General features: G+C 36.2%; 3 protein-coding genes across 4 annotated transcripts; all 3 read right to left on the minus strand.

Moving 5' to 3' along the window:
- Positions 1-7,549: 7,549 nt before the first annotated feature.
- LOC140824010 (uncharacterized) lies at positions 7,550-10,523 on the minus strand (the record flags this gene model as incomplete). The annotated part of the gene is made up of 5 exons (XM_073185615.1): positions 7,550-8,204; positions 8,351-8,903; positions 9,193-9,270; positions 9,398-9,447; positions 10,362-10,523. Coding segments are annotated over 5 exons (1,383 nt in total), but the record flags the coding sequence as incomplete, so codon positions are not given.
- An 887-nt stretch (positions 10,524-11,410) lies between these two features.
- LOC140824505 (protein GID8 homolog) lies at positions 11,411-14,421 on the minus strand. 2 transcript variants are annotated; one of them, XM_073186085.1, is made up of 6 exons: positions 13,694-14,421; positions 13,159-13,318; positions 12,970-13,073; positions 12,398-12,529; positions 12,074-12,227; positions 11,411-11,767 (listed from the first exon to the last, which is right to left on the minus strand). In XM_073186085.1, the coding sequence occupies exons 1-6, from the start codon at positions 13,694-13,696 to the stop codon at positions 11,643-11,645; spliced, it is 678 nt and encodes a 225-aa protein (XP_073042186.1). In that variant the 5' UTR covers positions 13,697-14,421; the 3' UTR covers positions 11,411-11,642. The 2 variants fall into 2 exon arrangements, with proteins under 2 accessions (XP_073042186.1, XP_073042185.1); XM_073186084.1 differs by having other exon boundaries at positions 12,970-13,076; positions 13,694-13,941.
- LOC140824011 (uncharacterized) lies at positions 13,917-14,288 on the minus strand. The gene has a single exon (XM_073185616.1). The coding sequence runs from the start codon at positions 14,286-14,288 to the stop codon at positions 13,917-13,919; it is 372 nt and encodes a 123-aa protein (XP_073041717.1).
- Positions 14,422-18,098: the final 3,677 nt, after the last annotated feature.

The following is an 18,098-nucleotide window of genomic DNA, read 5'->3' on the forward strand; positions in this document are numbered from 1 at the left end:
TCGAAGAAAAAAGAAGATGGCTTTCTCAAGGATATTTTTAATTATTTTGGTTATCATACTCACGAGTCTTGTATTTATCGGAGAATATCCTCCTCGTGCGTTTTCTTTATTTTTACAAATACTTGTACTTGTTGTTTATCCGTTACTTTGTATTGCAATATTTATTAACTAATAAAATGCATCGTAATTTTTTAGTACCACCATGTCAAATTTAACAAAGCTCGAATTTATTGCGCTCGACATCACGGGAAAGAATTATATGCCATGGACTCTAGATGTAGAAATGCATCTTGAGTCATTGGGTCTAAGCGAGACCATTAAAGAAAATGGCATATGCACGTCACAAGAAAAGGCAAGAGCCATGATATTTTTGCGTCGACATCTCGACGATGGATTGAAATGTGAATATCTGACTGAAAAAAATCTCATGGCTTTGTGGAAGGGATTAAAAGAAAGATTTGAACATATAAGGGAAGTTATACTTCCGACCGCCCGGGATGAATGGAACACACTGAGATTCCAAGATTTTAAAAAGTCAGTGATTACAATTCGGCGATGTATAGAATAATCTCGCAATTAAAATTTTGTGGACATGAGGTCACAGAATCTGAGATGCTTGAAAAAACATTTTCCACATTTCATGCATCAAATATTACTCTACAGCAACAATATAGAGTACGTGGATTTGCGAGATATTCTGAGCTCATCGCCTGTCTTCTTGTGGCGGAAAAGAACAACGAGCTATTAATGAGAAATCATCAGTCCCGACCCACTGGATCAACAGCATTTTCAGAAGTAAATGCTGTAAGTAAAAATGAATTTATACCTGGAAACCAAAATCAATTTCAAAGACAAGGTTTTGGTCGAGGTCGAGGTCGAGGTCGTGGACGCGGCCGTGGTTATGAAAATAATAGAGATAGTTATAACTCATCTCAAAAGAACGTCCCAACCATCCACAGAAAAGACATCATAAGAATACAAGTGTTAATGAGAATCACTCAAAAATATATGAAAGTTCTTGTTACAGATGTGGTACTCCAGGACATTGGTCCAAAGTTTGTCGAGCCCCTGAGCACCTTTGTAAACTTTATAAAGAATCATTAAAGGGGAAAGAAAAGGAGACCAACTTCACTGAACGCAGTGACCGTTTGAGTGATTCAACTCATCTTGATGCTGGTGATTTTATGAATGATTTCTCTGAGAATGATCAACATGTTGGTGGGATAGAAATGAACAATTTTGATGCTGCAGATTTTCTCAATGATTTTTCTGAAAAAGAACAATATAGTGGTAGAATATAAATGTACAATAATTTGTTTTTCATGTATTCATATAATAATGTTTTATTGTACAATTATGATATGTGTTATATTTATATATGTATTGTCAGTAATTTTATTTCATTGCATATTTTTTTGAAGTTCAAATATGGAAAATGCTATGAGCAAAGCTGAAGTTTGCATACCCGATAGTGGTACAACGCACACTATCCTCCGAGATAAAAGATATTTCTTGGAACTAAAACCAACAAAAACAACGGTGAACACAATATCAGGTCCTGTAGACTTGATTAAAGGATATGGTAAATCACAATTTTTGTTACCTAATGGTACAAAATTTTTGATCAATGATGCTTTATATTCACCACAATCGAAAAGAAATTTGTTGAGTTTTAATGATATATATTCCCATGGGTATGATACTCAAACAATGAATGAAGGGAATGAGAAATATATGTGTCTTATCACATATAAATCAGGAAAGAAATATGTGATTGAAAAACTATCAATGCTCCCTACTGGATTGCATTATACACATATAAGTCCCATTGAATCAAACATGGTAGTTGATAATTCCTCGATATTAACCAATTGGCATGATCGATTGGGACATCCTGGTTCAACAATGATGCGAAGAATTATAGAAAATACACATGGTCATCCACTGAAAGACCAGAAGATCTTTCAGAATAATAAGTTTCAATGTAAAGCATGTTCTCTTGGAAAACTTATTATAAGACCATCACCAGTCAAAATCCAAACTGAATCACCAATGTTTCTTGAACGTATTCAGGGTGATATTTGTGGACCAATCCATCCACCATGTGGACCATTCAGATACTTTATGGTACTGATTGATGCCTCCAGCAGATGGTCACATGTATGTTTATTGTCAACTCGAAATGTTGCATTTGCAAGATTACTTGCTCAAATAATAAAATTGAGGAATCAATTTCCCGATTATACAATCAAGAAAATTAGACTTGATAATGCTGGTGAATTTACTTCCCAGACTTTCAATGATTATTGTATGTCTATGGGAATCATTGTTGAGCATCATGTTGCTCATGTACATACACAGAATGGATTGGCTGAATCATTGATTAAACGTCTGCAAATGATTGCTAGACCAATGATTATGAAAACAAAGCTTCCTATTTCTATATGGGGACATGCAATTTTACACGCTGCTTCATTAATTCGCATCAGACCAAGTGCATATCATAAATGCTCCCCATTGCAGCTTGCATTTGGTAAAGAACCAGACATTTCTCATCTGAGAATTTTTGGATGTATGGTGTATGTGCCTATTGCACCACCACAACGAAAGAAAATGGGACCTCAAAGAAAGGTTGGAATTTATATCGGTTATGATAGTCCATCAATCATTCGATATCTTGAACCTCAGACAGGAGATGTGTTCACAGCACGTTTTGCTGATTGTCATTTTAATGAGGAAATCTTCCCAATGTTAGGGGGAGAACAAAAACATACCGAAAAAGAAATTACATGGTATGTATCATCATTGTTACATCTGGATCCAAGAACAAAACAATGTGAAAAAGATGTACAACAAATTGTACACTTGCAAAGAATAGCAAATCAAATACCAGATGCATTTGCAGACACAAAAGGGGTAACTAAATCATATATACATGCTGCAAATGCCCCTGCTCGAATTGAAATTCCAAAGAAACAAATGGAAGATACTCATGATGTCATTAAACGCCTGAAGCGTGGAAGGCCAGTCGGTTCCAAGGATAAAAATCCTCGAAAAAGAAAATTCATAGAGAAACATGATGATCACAAAATAGAGAATGTTGTTCCTGAAGAAACACATGATGATAAAAATGTTCTGTCAGAACCACAAACTGACGAGAATCATGAAATCTCTATCAATTACATTAATACTGGAAAAATATGGAACCGAAAAGATATAGATAAAATTGATGATATATTTTCTTATAATGTGGCAATCGACATCATAAATGATAATGAAGATCATGAACCAAAATCTTTTGGTGAATGTAAAAATCGGCAGGACTGGATAAAATGGAAAGAAGCCATCCAGGTTGAATTGGATTCGCTAAATAAACGTAATGTTTTTGGACCTATAGTCCTTACACCTGAAGGTGTAAAACCTGTTGGATACAAATGGGTTTTTATTCGAAAGCGAAATGAGAAAAATGAAATAGTAAGATATAAAGCTCGACTTGTTGCACAAGGTTTTTCTCAAAGGCCTGGAATTGATTATGAAGAAACGTATTCTCCTGTGATGGATGCAATTACGTTTCGGTATTTGATTAGCTTGGCGGTATCTGAAAATTTAGAAATGCGTCTTATGGATGTTGTTACAGCTTACTTATATGGATCACTTGATAGTAATATATATATATGAAAATCCCTGAAGGATTTAAGATGCCTGAAGCACAAAGTTCAAAACCCAGGGAATGTTATTCTGTGAAATTACAAAGATCATTATATGGGTTAAAGCAATCAGGTCGAATGTGGTATAATCGACTAAGTGATCACTTGATGAAAAAGGGATATGTAAATAATTCAATATGCCCTTGTGTTTTCATTAAGAAAACAACATCTGGATGCGTAATTATTGCTGTATATGTTGATGATTTAAACATCATTGGAACGAATAAGGAAATTCAAGAAGTTGTGTCATACTTGAAGGAAGAATTTGAAATGAAGGATCTTGGAAAAACCAAGTATTGTCTGGGTTTACAAATTGAACAAAAAGAATGTGGAATGTTTGTTCACCAGACAAATTATACAGAAAAGATCCTTAAACGTTTTAATATGGATAAAGCAAATCCTTTAAGTACTCCAATGGTTGTTAGATCATTAAACATAGAAAAGGATCCATTCCGTCCATGTGAAGATGATGAAGATATTCTTGGTCCAGAAGTACCATATCTAAGTGCCATCGGTGCCCTTATGTACCTTACAAATTGTACAAGGCCTGATATATCTTTTGCCGTGAATCTGTTGGCAAGATTTAGCTCATATCCAACAAAGAGACACTGGAACGGAATTAAACATATATTCCGTTATCTACGAGGAACGACAGACTTGGGACTTTTGTATTCAAAAGATGCTAATCCAAGTATAATTGGTTATGCCGATGCTGGATACTTATCTGATCCACACAAGGCACGTTCCCAAACTGGATATGTATTTACTCGTGGAGGCACTGCAATATCTTGGCGTTCACAGAAACAAACGCTCGTAACAACTTCATCAAATCATGCCGAGATTATTGCACTACATGAAGCAAGTCGTGAATGTGTGTGGTTAAAATCAATGACCCAACATATCCAAATTTCATGCGGATTATCATTTGATGAGAAGCCTGTGATACTATATGAAGATAATGCTGCATGTGTTGCTCAAATGAAAGAAGGATACATAAAAAACGACAGAACTAAATATATTCCTCCTAAGTTCTTCGCATTCACCAAGGAGCTTGAGAAGAATAAATGTATTGATGTTCGTCACATTCAATCAAGTGAAAACTCATCAGATCTCTTCACAAAGGCACTACCTACGTCAATATTCAGAAAGCACATATATAATATTGGGATGCGCAATCTACGAAATTTGTGAAGAGTTGTTCGTGTCAACATGAGGGGGAGTTCACGTGACTGCACTCTTTTTCCCTTACTATGGTTTTTATCCCAATGGGTTTTTCCTAGTAAGGTTTTTAACGAGGCAGTACAAAACACGTAATGAAGACATCATCGTATCATGATCATCACAAGGGGGAGTGTTGAAATAATATATTTTAATATGGAAAAGTAATAGTTGAATATTTGAATGTTGAAAATAAGAGTTGTAAAGTTAGAAATTTGTGTGTGATGATGTAGGTAATGATGTATTTTATTTTTGGATTATGTGTAATGAAACTCTATAAATAGATCTCTCATTTGTGAAGAAAATCACAATTGAGTAGAGAGAAAAATATTATAAAGTGTGTAGTTTGGTAAATTTTGAGAGTTTGAGATTTTTACTTTTTACCATAAATTTTTACTTTTTCACAACAGAAAAATAATATTTTTTGTATTAAAAACAATTTATTTTTATGAATCGATAGTATAATAAAAATTTCTATCACAAAATTTACTCGTAAAACGGCAACAATATTATGTCAAGAAACAACATTAGTATTATTTAGGCTAGAGTGAGTCTCATGTGAGACCGTCTCACGGATCTTAATCTGTGAGACGGGTCAACCTTACCCATATTCATAATAAAAAGTAATAATCTTAGCATAAAAAAATAATACTTTTTCATGGATAACTCAAAAAAGAAATCCGTCTCACGAATACGATCCGTGAGACCATCTCATACAATTTTTTGTCTTTAGGCTATTACAATAGTGTCAACTCCCCTACTTTGTAAACTAATCATTATTTGTTATTTCAAAAATCATCGAGCATTGCAATATATCATAAAAACTTTTTTTTTTTTTTTTTTTGTTATAATACGTGTTAAGAAAAGAATGTAGAATTTTTAATGAAAAAAAATCAGATTTATTAAAAAAAAAAAAAAAATCCCAAGTGCTGTGAAAGATTAAAAAGTTGAAAAAATAAAATTATATATTACAGTCTGATGATTTGGGTTAGGAGAGAGTAGGTAAACCAACTCGACCTAATTTAGAATTATTTAAAAATCTGTGTGAATTTGGTGAAGACTTACAATGCTTGTGTGATTCATAATTAACTTAACTAGGAAGACTAAATTATTGAGCACCTAAATTGAAGGTTTGTCAAAGGTTCGGATGATTGATTCTCCTATACCCTCGGATTTGGAAACACTTTACGGTGTTTTTAAGATAGTGTCTTATTTTATAGTAAGTTTCTTGTGAGACGGTCTCACGAATCTTTATCTGTGAGACGAGTCAATTTTACCGTTGTTCACAATAAAAAATAATATTTTTAGCATAAAATATAATATTTTTTTATGGATGACCCAAATAAGAGATTTATATTACAAAATAAGACCCGTGAGACCGTCTCACACAAGTTTATCTCTTATTGTAAGTGTTTTCAAACTTATAATCAACCAAATATTTGAAAATTATACGTAAAAATTGAAAAATACTTAAAATAAACTATTGCAACATTACCTAAATCTTAGGTTTAATTTACATTTTTTAAGATAAACAAATATGTAATTAATGTATCCATACAAAATATCTCATGGTTAATTTTATCTATACAATTTCAACATCAACTATTTTATGAGACTAACGTTCATCTATTAGATATACAAAACAATATTTGAACGATCATATTCACGTACATACAAACAATGGTTATTTTTGTAATAATATTACCATTCATATAATGTGATGAAGGTTGCTTTTAGCAGCACTTCTAGCTAGGTCTTGTTTTAGACACGTGCTCACCAGGCAAGATGGATTTAATTATTGTTATTATTATTATTATTATTTTTTAAGTGGGTCGTATTTTCCCCCAAAAAAATACATAATAAAAAGCCTTTCATTCAACTATTACTAATAACAAATAATTAGTGAACCTCTCATCCAACCACTACGAATCGAACTGCGTGCAATACTTTTTTTTTTTTTTTTTTTAAATTACAATTTTGAAAGGAGTAGGTCTCATGTGAGACCGTCTCACGGATCCCAATCTGTGAGTCAACTTTACTCATATTCACAATAAAAAGTAATACTCTTAACATAAAAAGTAATACTTTTTCATGGATTATCCAAATAAAGATCTGTTTCACAAAATACGATCCGTAAGACCGTCTCACATAAGTTTTTGCCTTTTGAAAAACAATGTATTTTATTAGGATGGACTGCACAAAAGGGTTAAGAATGGACAATTTTTAGAATGTCCAGTGTGATATTTCAAATATTAGTTTAGATATACAAGTTCTAACATAATTATTTTAGTAATGAAGAGTACGACTTATTATTATATCTTTTTCAATGAAAGCAAGTGAAATCCAATACCAAAGATCGTCTGATCCATATACTGATTGCACATCACACAAAATTCAAACCGTGAAACCGTCTCACATACATTTCTGCGAAAAAATAATATGACATAATGAGTTTTGGATTTGGTATTGTGCACAACATCACGGTTGATGCCAATACAAATCAAGAATACGGCAATAAAAGAAATAGGAACTCAGAGCTTTAGGGCCTTTACCTTTCCAAAAATTTAATCAAGTTAAAAGACTTGTGTTCATTTGTAATTTTACTGAAAAATATATTAGTTTACCACAAAAATATACTAACCTGACCCATTTTATGAAAATTCTCGTGTTCACCCATACCCACAATACCAAAAAGAATGTGTTTATAGATAGTTGACATTAACGGCTACAAAAACATTGTCACCTTCGCTTTCGTCTTTTTTGTTTTACAAGAGAAGTTTCAGCTAGTGTGTGATCAACAAATCCAGGTTTATCTTTCCCTGGCCGCTTCGCTACCTTCCTATCCTTCAAGAAAGTTTGAAGCAATATATTGGTATCAGCGTCATTTGGTTTTTCGAGCATCTTGGGACTCGAAAGAGTAACATTCTTGGCTTTGGACAATTTCCCTGATAAAGCTAACACCCTATCTTTACACACTGGAGGTCGAGGGCGAGCACTACGTGGCTTCACGGGAGGATGACACGCTAGAAAACAGGATACAGATTCTTGGCTAGATCCCATACAATGCTTCCTATACTCCCTCTTGACTAAGTCCCTCAAAGAGCAAGCTGATTTGTATTCTCTTGTTCTTCTCGAGTAAAACACGAGGGCATTGTTCGCCAGCAACAGTAACTCGGAGAACAGTTCTTTAACTGATCTGATTGAATGTTTAAGGATTCTTGACCTTATCGTGCTGACATCCACATGCTGCCTGATTATTTTCCGGTATCTAGCTCGTTTCTGTTATGTTGATGGCAAATAAAGAAGTTCAGTACGTCTACATAAAAGGCTTTTTGGGGAGAAAGATTTGTTCTCAATAAAGACTCGGAATATATGCTATCGATTCTGCTTATGTTACATTCTATTTCTGTGAGATTCTATTTTACCTGGCTGTCCATTCGATGTCTAAACACTGATGCAGGGTCGGTTTGAGCAATGGACTTGAATATCTCCATCAAGTTCTCCTCCATAGCCGAATATGAATCTTTGCAGGGAGTATCCGTTTTATTCGAGTCTTTAATTATCCCACCCATGTCATTGATGGGAACTTCTTTTTGCGAAGTAGAGGCAATATCAGAAGAACCCAAAATTTCACTTTCTCCAATGCTCGTCTCTTTGCCAGCTTGGCTGCAATCCTTCCTCTTTCTCTGACCTCGTCTCTTTCTGACAGTTACTCCTTGCCCATAACTGGCTTTAGTAATCTTACTGAAGAGCACATCTCTATCTTGCTTAGAAGAGACTGAAGCGTCCGGATTTGTTCGGGTATCTCTCGTGAAACTGCCAGCTGAGAATCCATCCTTTGATGCTTCCTTTCCCGTAGATTCAGTGCCATTTGAATTCAAAGAACGAAGAGCTGATTCAGTCTGGCTAGAACTACACTCAGGTTGATTGAAATGTTGTTTCTCTGCTTTTAAACTTTTGATTTTCGACTCGAGAGACCTGGAGACCCCAAATTTTCCTCAGGTTACTTCAGATAAATTTGTTCAGAGATGTGCACTCTAAGATTGTACATAAGCATTGATTCGTGGCATAGTTACTAGAGGTATGAACCTCAGAGTCCCTTCATTTATAAAGATGAAGGATTTTCTTTTCGACATAACATAGGTAAGTAGCAACTCGAGAATTTCGAGCAAAAAGCGTTGCATTAAAAACAGATACAAGAGTTACTTTGTTTGTGAGCCACAACATATTTGAACAAATATAAAGATGTTTTGTTATCTGCACTTACCCGATTGAATCCTCAGATCTTGCAAGTTCTAGCTTTAATTCCGCCACTCGTTGCTTTCTCAGTTCTTCGAACCAAGAACTGAGGCATTCATCACAGTAAATGTGACAGCAATATAAGATAACACATTTTATCAAAAACCACTAAAGATTTGATGTACCAAGCATTGACCATAAATGGTGAGATAGGAAATGAATATTTAACTCACATGGAACCAGAATAACGCCGTTGCAGGTCCTCGTACTTGCTTTTACAAGCCTGTAATTAAAGGAAGTTTTTGCCATTTGTTTAAGAAAATTCTAAAAAATCTTGTGCTAGTTGAGACTCCCACTATCTGTTTTAGATTTTAATACAAAGAAAATTCAAAGAAATCTATTTGCAACCGGAGAAATAAATTTGTAATTTCATTATATTTGTAAGTGGAGAATTAAAAGAATGTATCAATTTCTTTGACCCTAAAATTATATATGTTGAGTCATGAATCATTACCACTCATCTATACATCATGGCTTAACGAGGACCTTGATTTATCCATTAAGCACGCGCATCATGTGCTCAATGGGTAAGAACGCTACCATATCTATGGATAGCCCGAACAAAACCTAAAATTCTCATGGTTGTGGAGTTATGATCACACAAGTAACTTATATTTGAATAAATGAGGATTACACAAATAATGATTGAGATGTACTGAAACTATTTAAATTCAAAAACTTGATTATAAGTATCATGGGACTTAAATTAAGTATCCAAACTAATGATAGCGATTATGAGTTGATTTTGATATAATGTGTATTAAGTTAATGAAAGCAACTGATTACACAGAAAAATCTTATATGCTGCTAATCAATTTTGATTTAGGAGGAATTTTAATAACTAAATGATCTTTGTTTGGCCAAAAATTTAAAATATAATATTTTTAATTTTTACTGTTGTTTATTCTTTGTACTTCATATATTGTCTAAATGTATTCTGCAAACTATGCATAACGTAATCAATGATGAGAACAAACAAACTCGGGAATTTCGATGGTCGAACATTTATAGAATACCATTTATTTAATTTCAAAAGTAAATCAAAAAGATAAGAGGCCGACAGAAAATTAATTAAAAATACCATATGTAAGAAGGCAAGCATAAATGAAGTTAAGAACGAAGGGTGAAAACGTGGACCTCCGGTGTGAAGGTGAAGGGGCAAATGGAGCGCGACCGGAGCTCCGATGCGACGACGTTCCAGTCTTGGATGCCGTGCCTGAGGACAGCGCCTCCCAGTATAAGCTCTTCCCATGTACCCCACCCCCTAACGGGACCCCACGGCCACTGCTTCGACCCCCATCATCCCGCCTTCCACGTGTACGGCTACGATCAAACACAACTTTCAAAAATATTTGAACCGACTATAGTTTCGCCCCTCTGGCGCGCAACAAACTTAACATTCCCGTCGAAGAAAACCCATTGAAGCAGAAAAAGGAATATCTCCTAGAGATTTGCACGTAAAATTGCAGAAACCTGCGGTTTTGGTGAATTCAGGGATGATTTTTTTTAAACGGAAGATGTGGTTTGGGGTGGTGAATAATCACTGGATTGATGAAAATGAGAGAAAATTGGAGGAAACGAGAATCATTGGTGGAGAAAAACATGGAATGTTTGTGTGTGGATTTTACAGATGTCATTACCTGAAATCTCTCTGTAACAAACTCTTTCGGAAAGACGAGTAAATTTGCTTATATTTTCAAACAGTCCTTCCTACATAGTGGAAAGGGATAATAAATTTTTTTTATCTTTTTGTTTATTTATAAAAAGAAATACTTTTTCTTTAAAAAATAATAATTTAATGATTTGTAAAAAAAATAAAATTAGAATTCATTTTATATTGGGAATTTATATTTTAAAAAAATATACTTGTGTCCAAATTTAATTAAGGAAGTTAAAAAAATTAAATCAAACATTAGTATCCTGTATCCCAACCAATTTTCAAAATCTCATTCGATCGACATGTTAGACCGATAACCGATTACGAGTCAAGTTCCGAATATCGCTTAAAAACTGTCTGATCCTGAGCTATTTGACCGGTCGATTGATATTGAACCCGAAAACCGATTCAATGGATTTTTTAATTTTTTTTCCCGATTTGACCAAAAATTAGTCTCCTCGTTTTGAAGAATATCTCATTCCAAAAAAGAAAAGAAAAGAAAATCTAATGGCTTTGTTTTGGTTTCCCGTCTGTTCTTCAAGAATCAACATATTACCAACTTTTCCCACTTCTGCTATCACAAATTTTCAACAGTATTTCGAATCTTTAATCAGGACAAGCAAAGTATTTATTTTGTGCAGAGTAACAAATCATTAACAGAGTAAATGCAACCTTCTTCCAAGTGAAAAGTCTTGCTCTTTCAATGAGAAGCTTCAGATATAGTAACCCGGAATCATGGCGACGGGCGTTTTTTGTAGCACTCAGATGGCAGCAGGATCTTCAAGTTTACAGGTAGAAAAATCTTTAATTTTAGGATATGTAACTTCCTTCTCAAGTTCTTTGTCCACCCATGCCAGCATTTTCAATAAGCTTGATAGTTTTGTCTCTGTTCAAGTCACGAGTAAGGGAAAGATAATGTGTTGTATACTTTAATAATGCCAAAGCTAGAAATGGTGCTGTCAATGCTGAAAAAACTGATAAATTAAGGAATACATCCATGAACAATGCAAATATGATCGTATAAAACTGGGAAAATGTCAACTAAAAATCATCATAGAAAACACTGCATTGTTTCCTTCAATTCAAGACTCGATCCATGTATGTGGATGAACTTGTAACCGGAAAGTTGATTTCTTCATTAAATCACATTCACCCAAAACTTCAACAATATTGTCAGACAGCAGGTACTAACCTTTTTCATTGGTTTGGCTGATAAGCATGGCTTCATTCACATCATTTGCAGTCTTATGGCGCTTCGACATTTTTAGCAGGTCACTAACAGAACTGTTAGCCACATTGTGTAAAATAAGCAGCGAAAAAGTCCTCTCGAACTCCCCTAGAAAGCGCTGTTAATATAACAGATAATTCTTATGGAAGACAAAATCACGAAATAATATACATTCCAGAAAGGAGAATTCTTTCAATACAGCATAAAATTTGGGCAAATAAGATAGTGAAGGCATGAATAACATGACATATTTAGTAGAAAACACTGAAACTATTATAAGAAGATTACAATTTCCTCTGCTAGTGGACCAAGTTTCTTTTGAGCAAACATCAGGGCCTCCTCCATTCTCCCATCTCGAATCAGTTCGATGAACAATTGTTGCAGGAGACTGAAAAGTGCTTTGGGATTTTCGCTCAAAATCTGCGTCGTAAGTTAAAGAAACAATAACAATCACAAATAAATTAGAACACATACATGAAATATGGGGAGTGCTACCAGTATAGTAAACTGTTTTATGCTCAAAATATATGATGGTACCAAACATGTCAAATACCTAAATGATCAAATACTTGATACAACAGTCAAAAAAATTCAAGGAAATAGTTTAAAAATCAACAACATTTCACTTTGCTCAGGAAATAAGGGAAATTTCGTTTATGCCATTTCGCTATTGTGTACCAGCAGATATGCACACCAGTCACTAAAGAATTCATTTCATGGGCACATGATCTTGGAAAAGAGGGCTTTATGAAATCTGAAACCTGCTCACCAATTAATGACAGAACACATGAAAATCAACCAAATCCATTTTGTTCCTTGTTACAACAACAACTAAGGGAATGAAAGAAAGATTGTCACACCTCCGGGTTCAAACTAAGGACTTTCTCAATAGCATCCACCACGTGCCCGTTTTGCACCGCCTTCTTAACCACCATGCGATCAGTGACAGTTGTGAGATCTATATCTGCTGTATTTGGATAAGGAAAATCAAAGATATCCATCAAAACATGAAGATTGATGAGAAAAAAAAAGTACATGAAAAAAGATACCATCAGTCCCAGATTCAAGTTGGAATTGTTCAACTGCGTCTGCAAAACCCTCGGTCACCAGAAAGTTCATCACCAATTTATTCATATCCTCCTTTTTAACATTAACTGCCTGGAGTTTTCTCTTCCATTCATCCATACCGATAGCTTTCTTTGATTCTGCCTGTAGTAAGCATGAATTAATCACAAACTAAATACTTTAACATCATCAAATCATTTGATCAGCCAATGTGAACCAACACTAAATAAAATTCACTATTTTTTTACATGAATCAAGATATACACAATCCCTTTGGCCCAGTAAAAAATTCAAGTCACCAAAAGAGAACGATAAAACAAGAAATCCGTCAGAAAAAGAAACTGCAAGAAAAGCAAGAGTATACAATCTTTATCCATTCACGTAACAAATCACCCTGAAAGGAATTAACAATGACACAATGAAACGACAAATAATGACTGATTTTTATATATTAATCTTCAACTTCACTTAAAAAAAACACTTCATATCCACCATTTTCGAATTCAGAGAGTGGATTACCATTGGATTCCAACGAGTAGGCGCCTTCTCAGTTTTATGTAAAGAATTATCTCGCTCTCTTCGTGATTTCAACTCTGCAACAATCAAGATTCTCCCTTCTGCGATATTTGGTTGGTTTAATTCAATTTAATATAATAATGTGCATGGGTGGTTAGTTTTTAGAAAGCGTGAAGCATAACCAACTATTTTGGCGGTTCATAGCAGCAACTTATTTAATTCAATTTTATTTTGATATGTATGCCCACATGTTTTCCCTATTTCCCGTTGAGAGTGCTTTACAGAGTGAACCGAGTGAGAGAGCAAGAGAATTAGGAGTCGAAGAAGAAGGAACAACTTGGAGAAGAGTGAGTATATCTCCCTTATTGGCAACATGAGTAAGAGCCCACATCATTGCTTGCTTGGAATACGAAGATTGATCCACTAAAACCATCACTCTTTTCTTCAAAAGAAACATCCCATTTTCACACACATTGTTCAGCCCTTCCATTTGCTTCAAGCCACCCCCATACCCCGCCCCGACCCATCTCTTGGAACTCGACTTCCAGTATCCTTCTTTGCTACTTAGCTGCCGTAGAAATGAATCCGAACTTGGCATTTTTGTTTTCTGCTCTAAACTTTGAGACTAAAAAGGTTGCTGCTGGTTTTCTTGAACTATGTATCAGTCCATGTACACTGTGTTCAAGAGCATCACGGGGGGAAGGTGATGGGTTGTATATTTAAATTGCTCCACGAGATTCTCTGGCTATTTTGTGAGATTATTTTGGACAGATTTTCAAAATTTGAGGAGGATGGTGAAATATTATGTTTTGAATCATATACTATATTTTGATAATCGCCACTCTAAAAAGTCAAAAATCAATTTTTTTTTCCAAATTAGAAAGAAATACGGGATGTCACGCCCCGAGACCGGGGTTAGTCGACACCGGCGTTATCTCGCAATCACATAACTGCAAGACAACTAGCCTCGTAGTACAGCATATACCAAACCAGTTTATTATCATAAATTTCTCAAAAGTTCAACGTCTTTACAACTCAGAAAGAAATAGAAACCTGCGGAAGCGTAAATACGAAATACTGAAAACATAAGACTGAATAATAAATCGGTCACGAATCAGCCTGTTTCTTCACCATCCCCAAAAGTGTTCTTGCTCCTCATCCTCAATTTGATTCTCATCCTTATCTGGGTGGGAGAGTAAGGGTGAGTATTTCGGGGAAAATACTCAGTAAATGGGGGGCCAATCGGACATGAAAAATATCGAGGTTATACTTATACACGAATTATCACAATTTCAATATTTAGCATGTCGAATCAGATACAAGAAAAAGACAACGGATACAGCACTGAAATCATCTCATTTTCTATGGTTTTTAACTGATCAGTCCCCTATATGTTACTCCTCTAAGGGGCGAGGCCAAAGGAACGGTTATTATAACCCACCGCATCAGGGCCTAAACAAAGATTTCAAAGTTCGGAATTTCCTTTACCATTTCTAAGTCGAATCATTACAGTGCTTAACAAATACTCAACATGCTTTCAATAAACGAAAATTCCAAAAGGGTTACATACGAAGCAGAACGAATATATCATGCCGATATAATTTTCAAAGTCATAGCTATTTTCGAAATATATTATGCCAATGGAAGTAGTAGCAAAAACCCACTTACCGTATTTTGATTGCTCAAAGAAACGTAAACATGAACGGCGAGATTGCGGCAGAGCTTCTAGAGGGCGAAGAGCTTCGAGACTACAGTGTTGCTAGAGAGGATTTCGAGAGTGGATGTGCCAATTCGAATGAGGAGCCCTCCTTTATATAGGCACGAACAACCTTCTACAAGGTAGGCTCCAGTCGCTCCATGAATGACGCTGCGTTGATGGCTCCCTGAATGACGCTGCGTTGATGGCTCCATGAATGACGCTGATGGCTTGATCAAAGGGTTGGTTGCATTAACTTCTCCCGGATGAATGTGGCCACTTTTTGGTTCAAGGTGCTCACTCGATTTTCATGCTGAAATGGAGTGATTTCGGCTGGTGCATGGTGTTCACATTCTCCCCTCCTTAATGTAAGTTTCGTCCTCGAAACTTGGATCATCTTGTCCTTCGAAAAGGTAAGGGTAATGGTTTCTCATTTTCTCTTCGAGTTCCCAAGTGGCTTCTCTTTCGGTGTGATTGGACCATTGTACTTTGACGTATGGAATCGTTCGTCGTCTTAGCACTTGGTCCTTGGCATCCACAATTCTGATCGGGACTTCCTTATAAGTAAGGCCTTCATTCAAGTCTCCCTCGATTAAGAGTGGTTCAGCTTCGAGGATGTGGCTTGGATCCGAAACATATCTTCTTAGTTGTGACACATGGAAAACATTATGGATTCTAGACATACTCGGTGGGAGTGCCAATCTGTATGCAAGTGTCCCCACTTTCCCTAGAATTTCAAAAGGTCCAACATATCTAGGGTTCAGTTTCCCGGGTTTGTTGAATCGAACCACACCTTTCATTGGTGATACTTTCAAGTATGCTTTATCTCCCGCTATGAATTCCACTGGTCTTCTTTTCAAGTCAGCCCAACTTTTCTGTCGGTCTTGTGCCACTTTAAGTCTCTCCTTGATTGTAGCGATTTTATCCACTGTTTCTTGGATCAATTCGGGTCCAGTGATGGCCTTTTCTCCTACTTCGTCCCAATATAGTGGTGACCGACATTTTCGCCCATACAGAGCTTCATACGGCGCCATTCCGATGCTGCTGTGAAAACTGTTATTGTAAGCAAACTCAATCAGAGGCAGATGTTCACTCCAATTACCGCTAAAGTCTAGGGCACATGCTCTCAGCATGTCTTCTAAAGTTTGAATTGTCCTCTCTGTTTGACCATCGGTCTGAGGGTGGTAGGCCGTACTGAGGGTGACCTTAGTTCCCATGGCTTGTTGAAAACTTTTCCAAAAACGAGATACAAACCTCGGGTCTCTGTCTGACAATATGCTGACTGGGACTCCATGTAATCGTACGATATTATTCATGTACAACGTGGCTAGCTTGTCCAAATTATAGGTCATGCGGACTGGTAAGAAATGCGCAGATTTTGTGAGTCTGTCTACGATTACCCAGATGCCATCATGGCTTTGTCTAGACTTTGGTAACCCAACCACAAAGTCCATGGAGATGTGTTCCCATTTCCATTCTGGAATTTCTAGAGGTTGAAGAAGTCCTCCAGGCCTTTGGTGCTCTGCTTTGACCTGTTGGCACACAAGACATTTGGAAACAAATATCGCAACATCCTTTTTCATTCCACTCCACCAGAAATTCTTCTTTAAGTCTCTGTACATCTTGGTACTGCCAGGATGGACTGAAAATTTCGACTTATGTGCTTCTGACATTACTTCTTTTCGAAGGTTATCTACGTCTGGTACGCACAATCGTCCTTTCATCCAAAGGACTCCTTTGTCGTCGATCTGAGTATCTTGAGACTTTGCTTCCTTAGCATGTTCCTTAAGTTTGCTAGAACTGGGTCTCGATCCTGGTTCAACTTGACGATTTCTCGCAGACATGGTTGAGCGGAGAGTGCAGCTAAGGTAATCTTACTCATATTCCTCCGACTCAAAGCATCAGCTACTTTGTTTGCCTTGCCTGGATGGTAGCTTATAGTCAAGTCATAATCCTTCAATAGCTCAATCCATCGCCTTTGTCTCATATTTAATTCTTTTTGGGTGAACAAGTATTTGAGGCTCTGGTGGTCCGTGAAGATTTCGCACTTGGAGCCATAGAGATAATGTCTCCATATCTTCAAAGCAAAGACGACTGCTGCCAGTTCGAGGTCGTGAGTGGGATAATTTCGTTCATGCGGCTTCAACTGCCTTGAAGCATAGGCAATCACTCTTCCTTCTTGCATGAGTACACATCCCAACCCTTCCTTCGATGCGTCACTGTAGATGGTGAAATCCTTATCTTCAGTGGGCAAGACTAACACTGGTGTAGACGCGAGCTTTTCTTTCAATGTCTGGAAACTTTTCTCGCAGTTGTCATCCCAAATGAATTTAGAATTCTTTTGAGTAAGCTTTGTTAATGGTACGGCTATGGAAGAGAATCCTTCAACGAATTTCCTGTAATAGCCTGCCAATCCCAGAAAGCTTCTAATGTCTGTGGCGTTTCTCGGTTTCGGCCAATCTAGAATTGACTCCACTTTCTTTGGATCCACTGATACTCCTGCTTCCGATATCACATGCCCTAAAAAGGATACACTGTTTAGCCAAAATTCGCATTTGGAACTTGGCATAGAGTTCTTTCTCCCTTAAGGTTTGTAGAGTGAGGCGGAGATGCTCTTCGTGGTCTTCCTTGCTAGGAGAGTAGACAAGGATGTCATCAATGAATACCACTATGAATCGATCCAGAAACGGCTTGATTACTCTGTTCATTAGG

The sequence above is a fragment of the Primulina eburnea genome, chromosome 2 (assembly GCF_022965805.1).
Source record: "Primulina eburnea isolate SZY01 chromosome 2, ASM2296580v1, whole genome shotgun sequence".
Taxonomy (NCBI): Eukaryota; Viridiplantae; Streptophyta; class Magnoliopsida; order Lamiales; family Gesneriaceae; genus Primulina; species Primulina eburnea.

Coding starts and splice junctions, on each gene's coding strand:
- LOC140824505 (XM_073186084.1), bottom strand. Junction 12,228..12,397: donor GTCCACTAGCAGAGGAAATT/GTAATCTTCTTA, acceptor TTATATTAACAG/CGCTTTCTAGGGGAGTTCGA. Junction 11,768..12,073: donor CAGCCAAACCAATGAAAAAG/GTTAGTACCTGC, acceptor TGACTTGAACAG/AGACAAAACTATCAAGCTTA.
- LOC140824011 (XM_073185616.1), bottom strand. CDS start 14,288: ATGCCAAGTTCGGATTCATTTCTACGGCAGCTAAGTAGCAAAGAAGGA.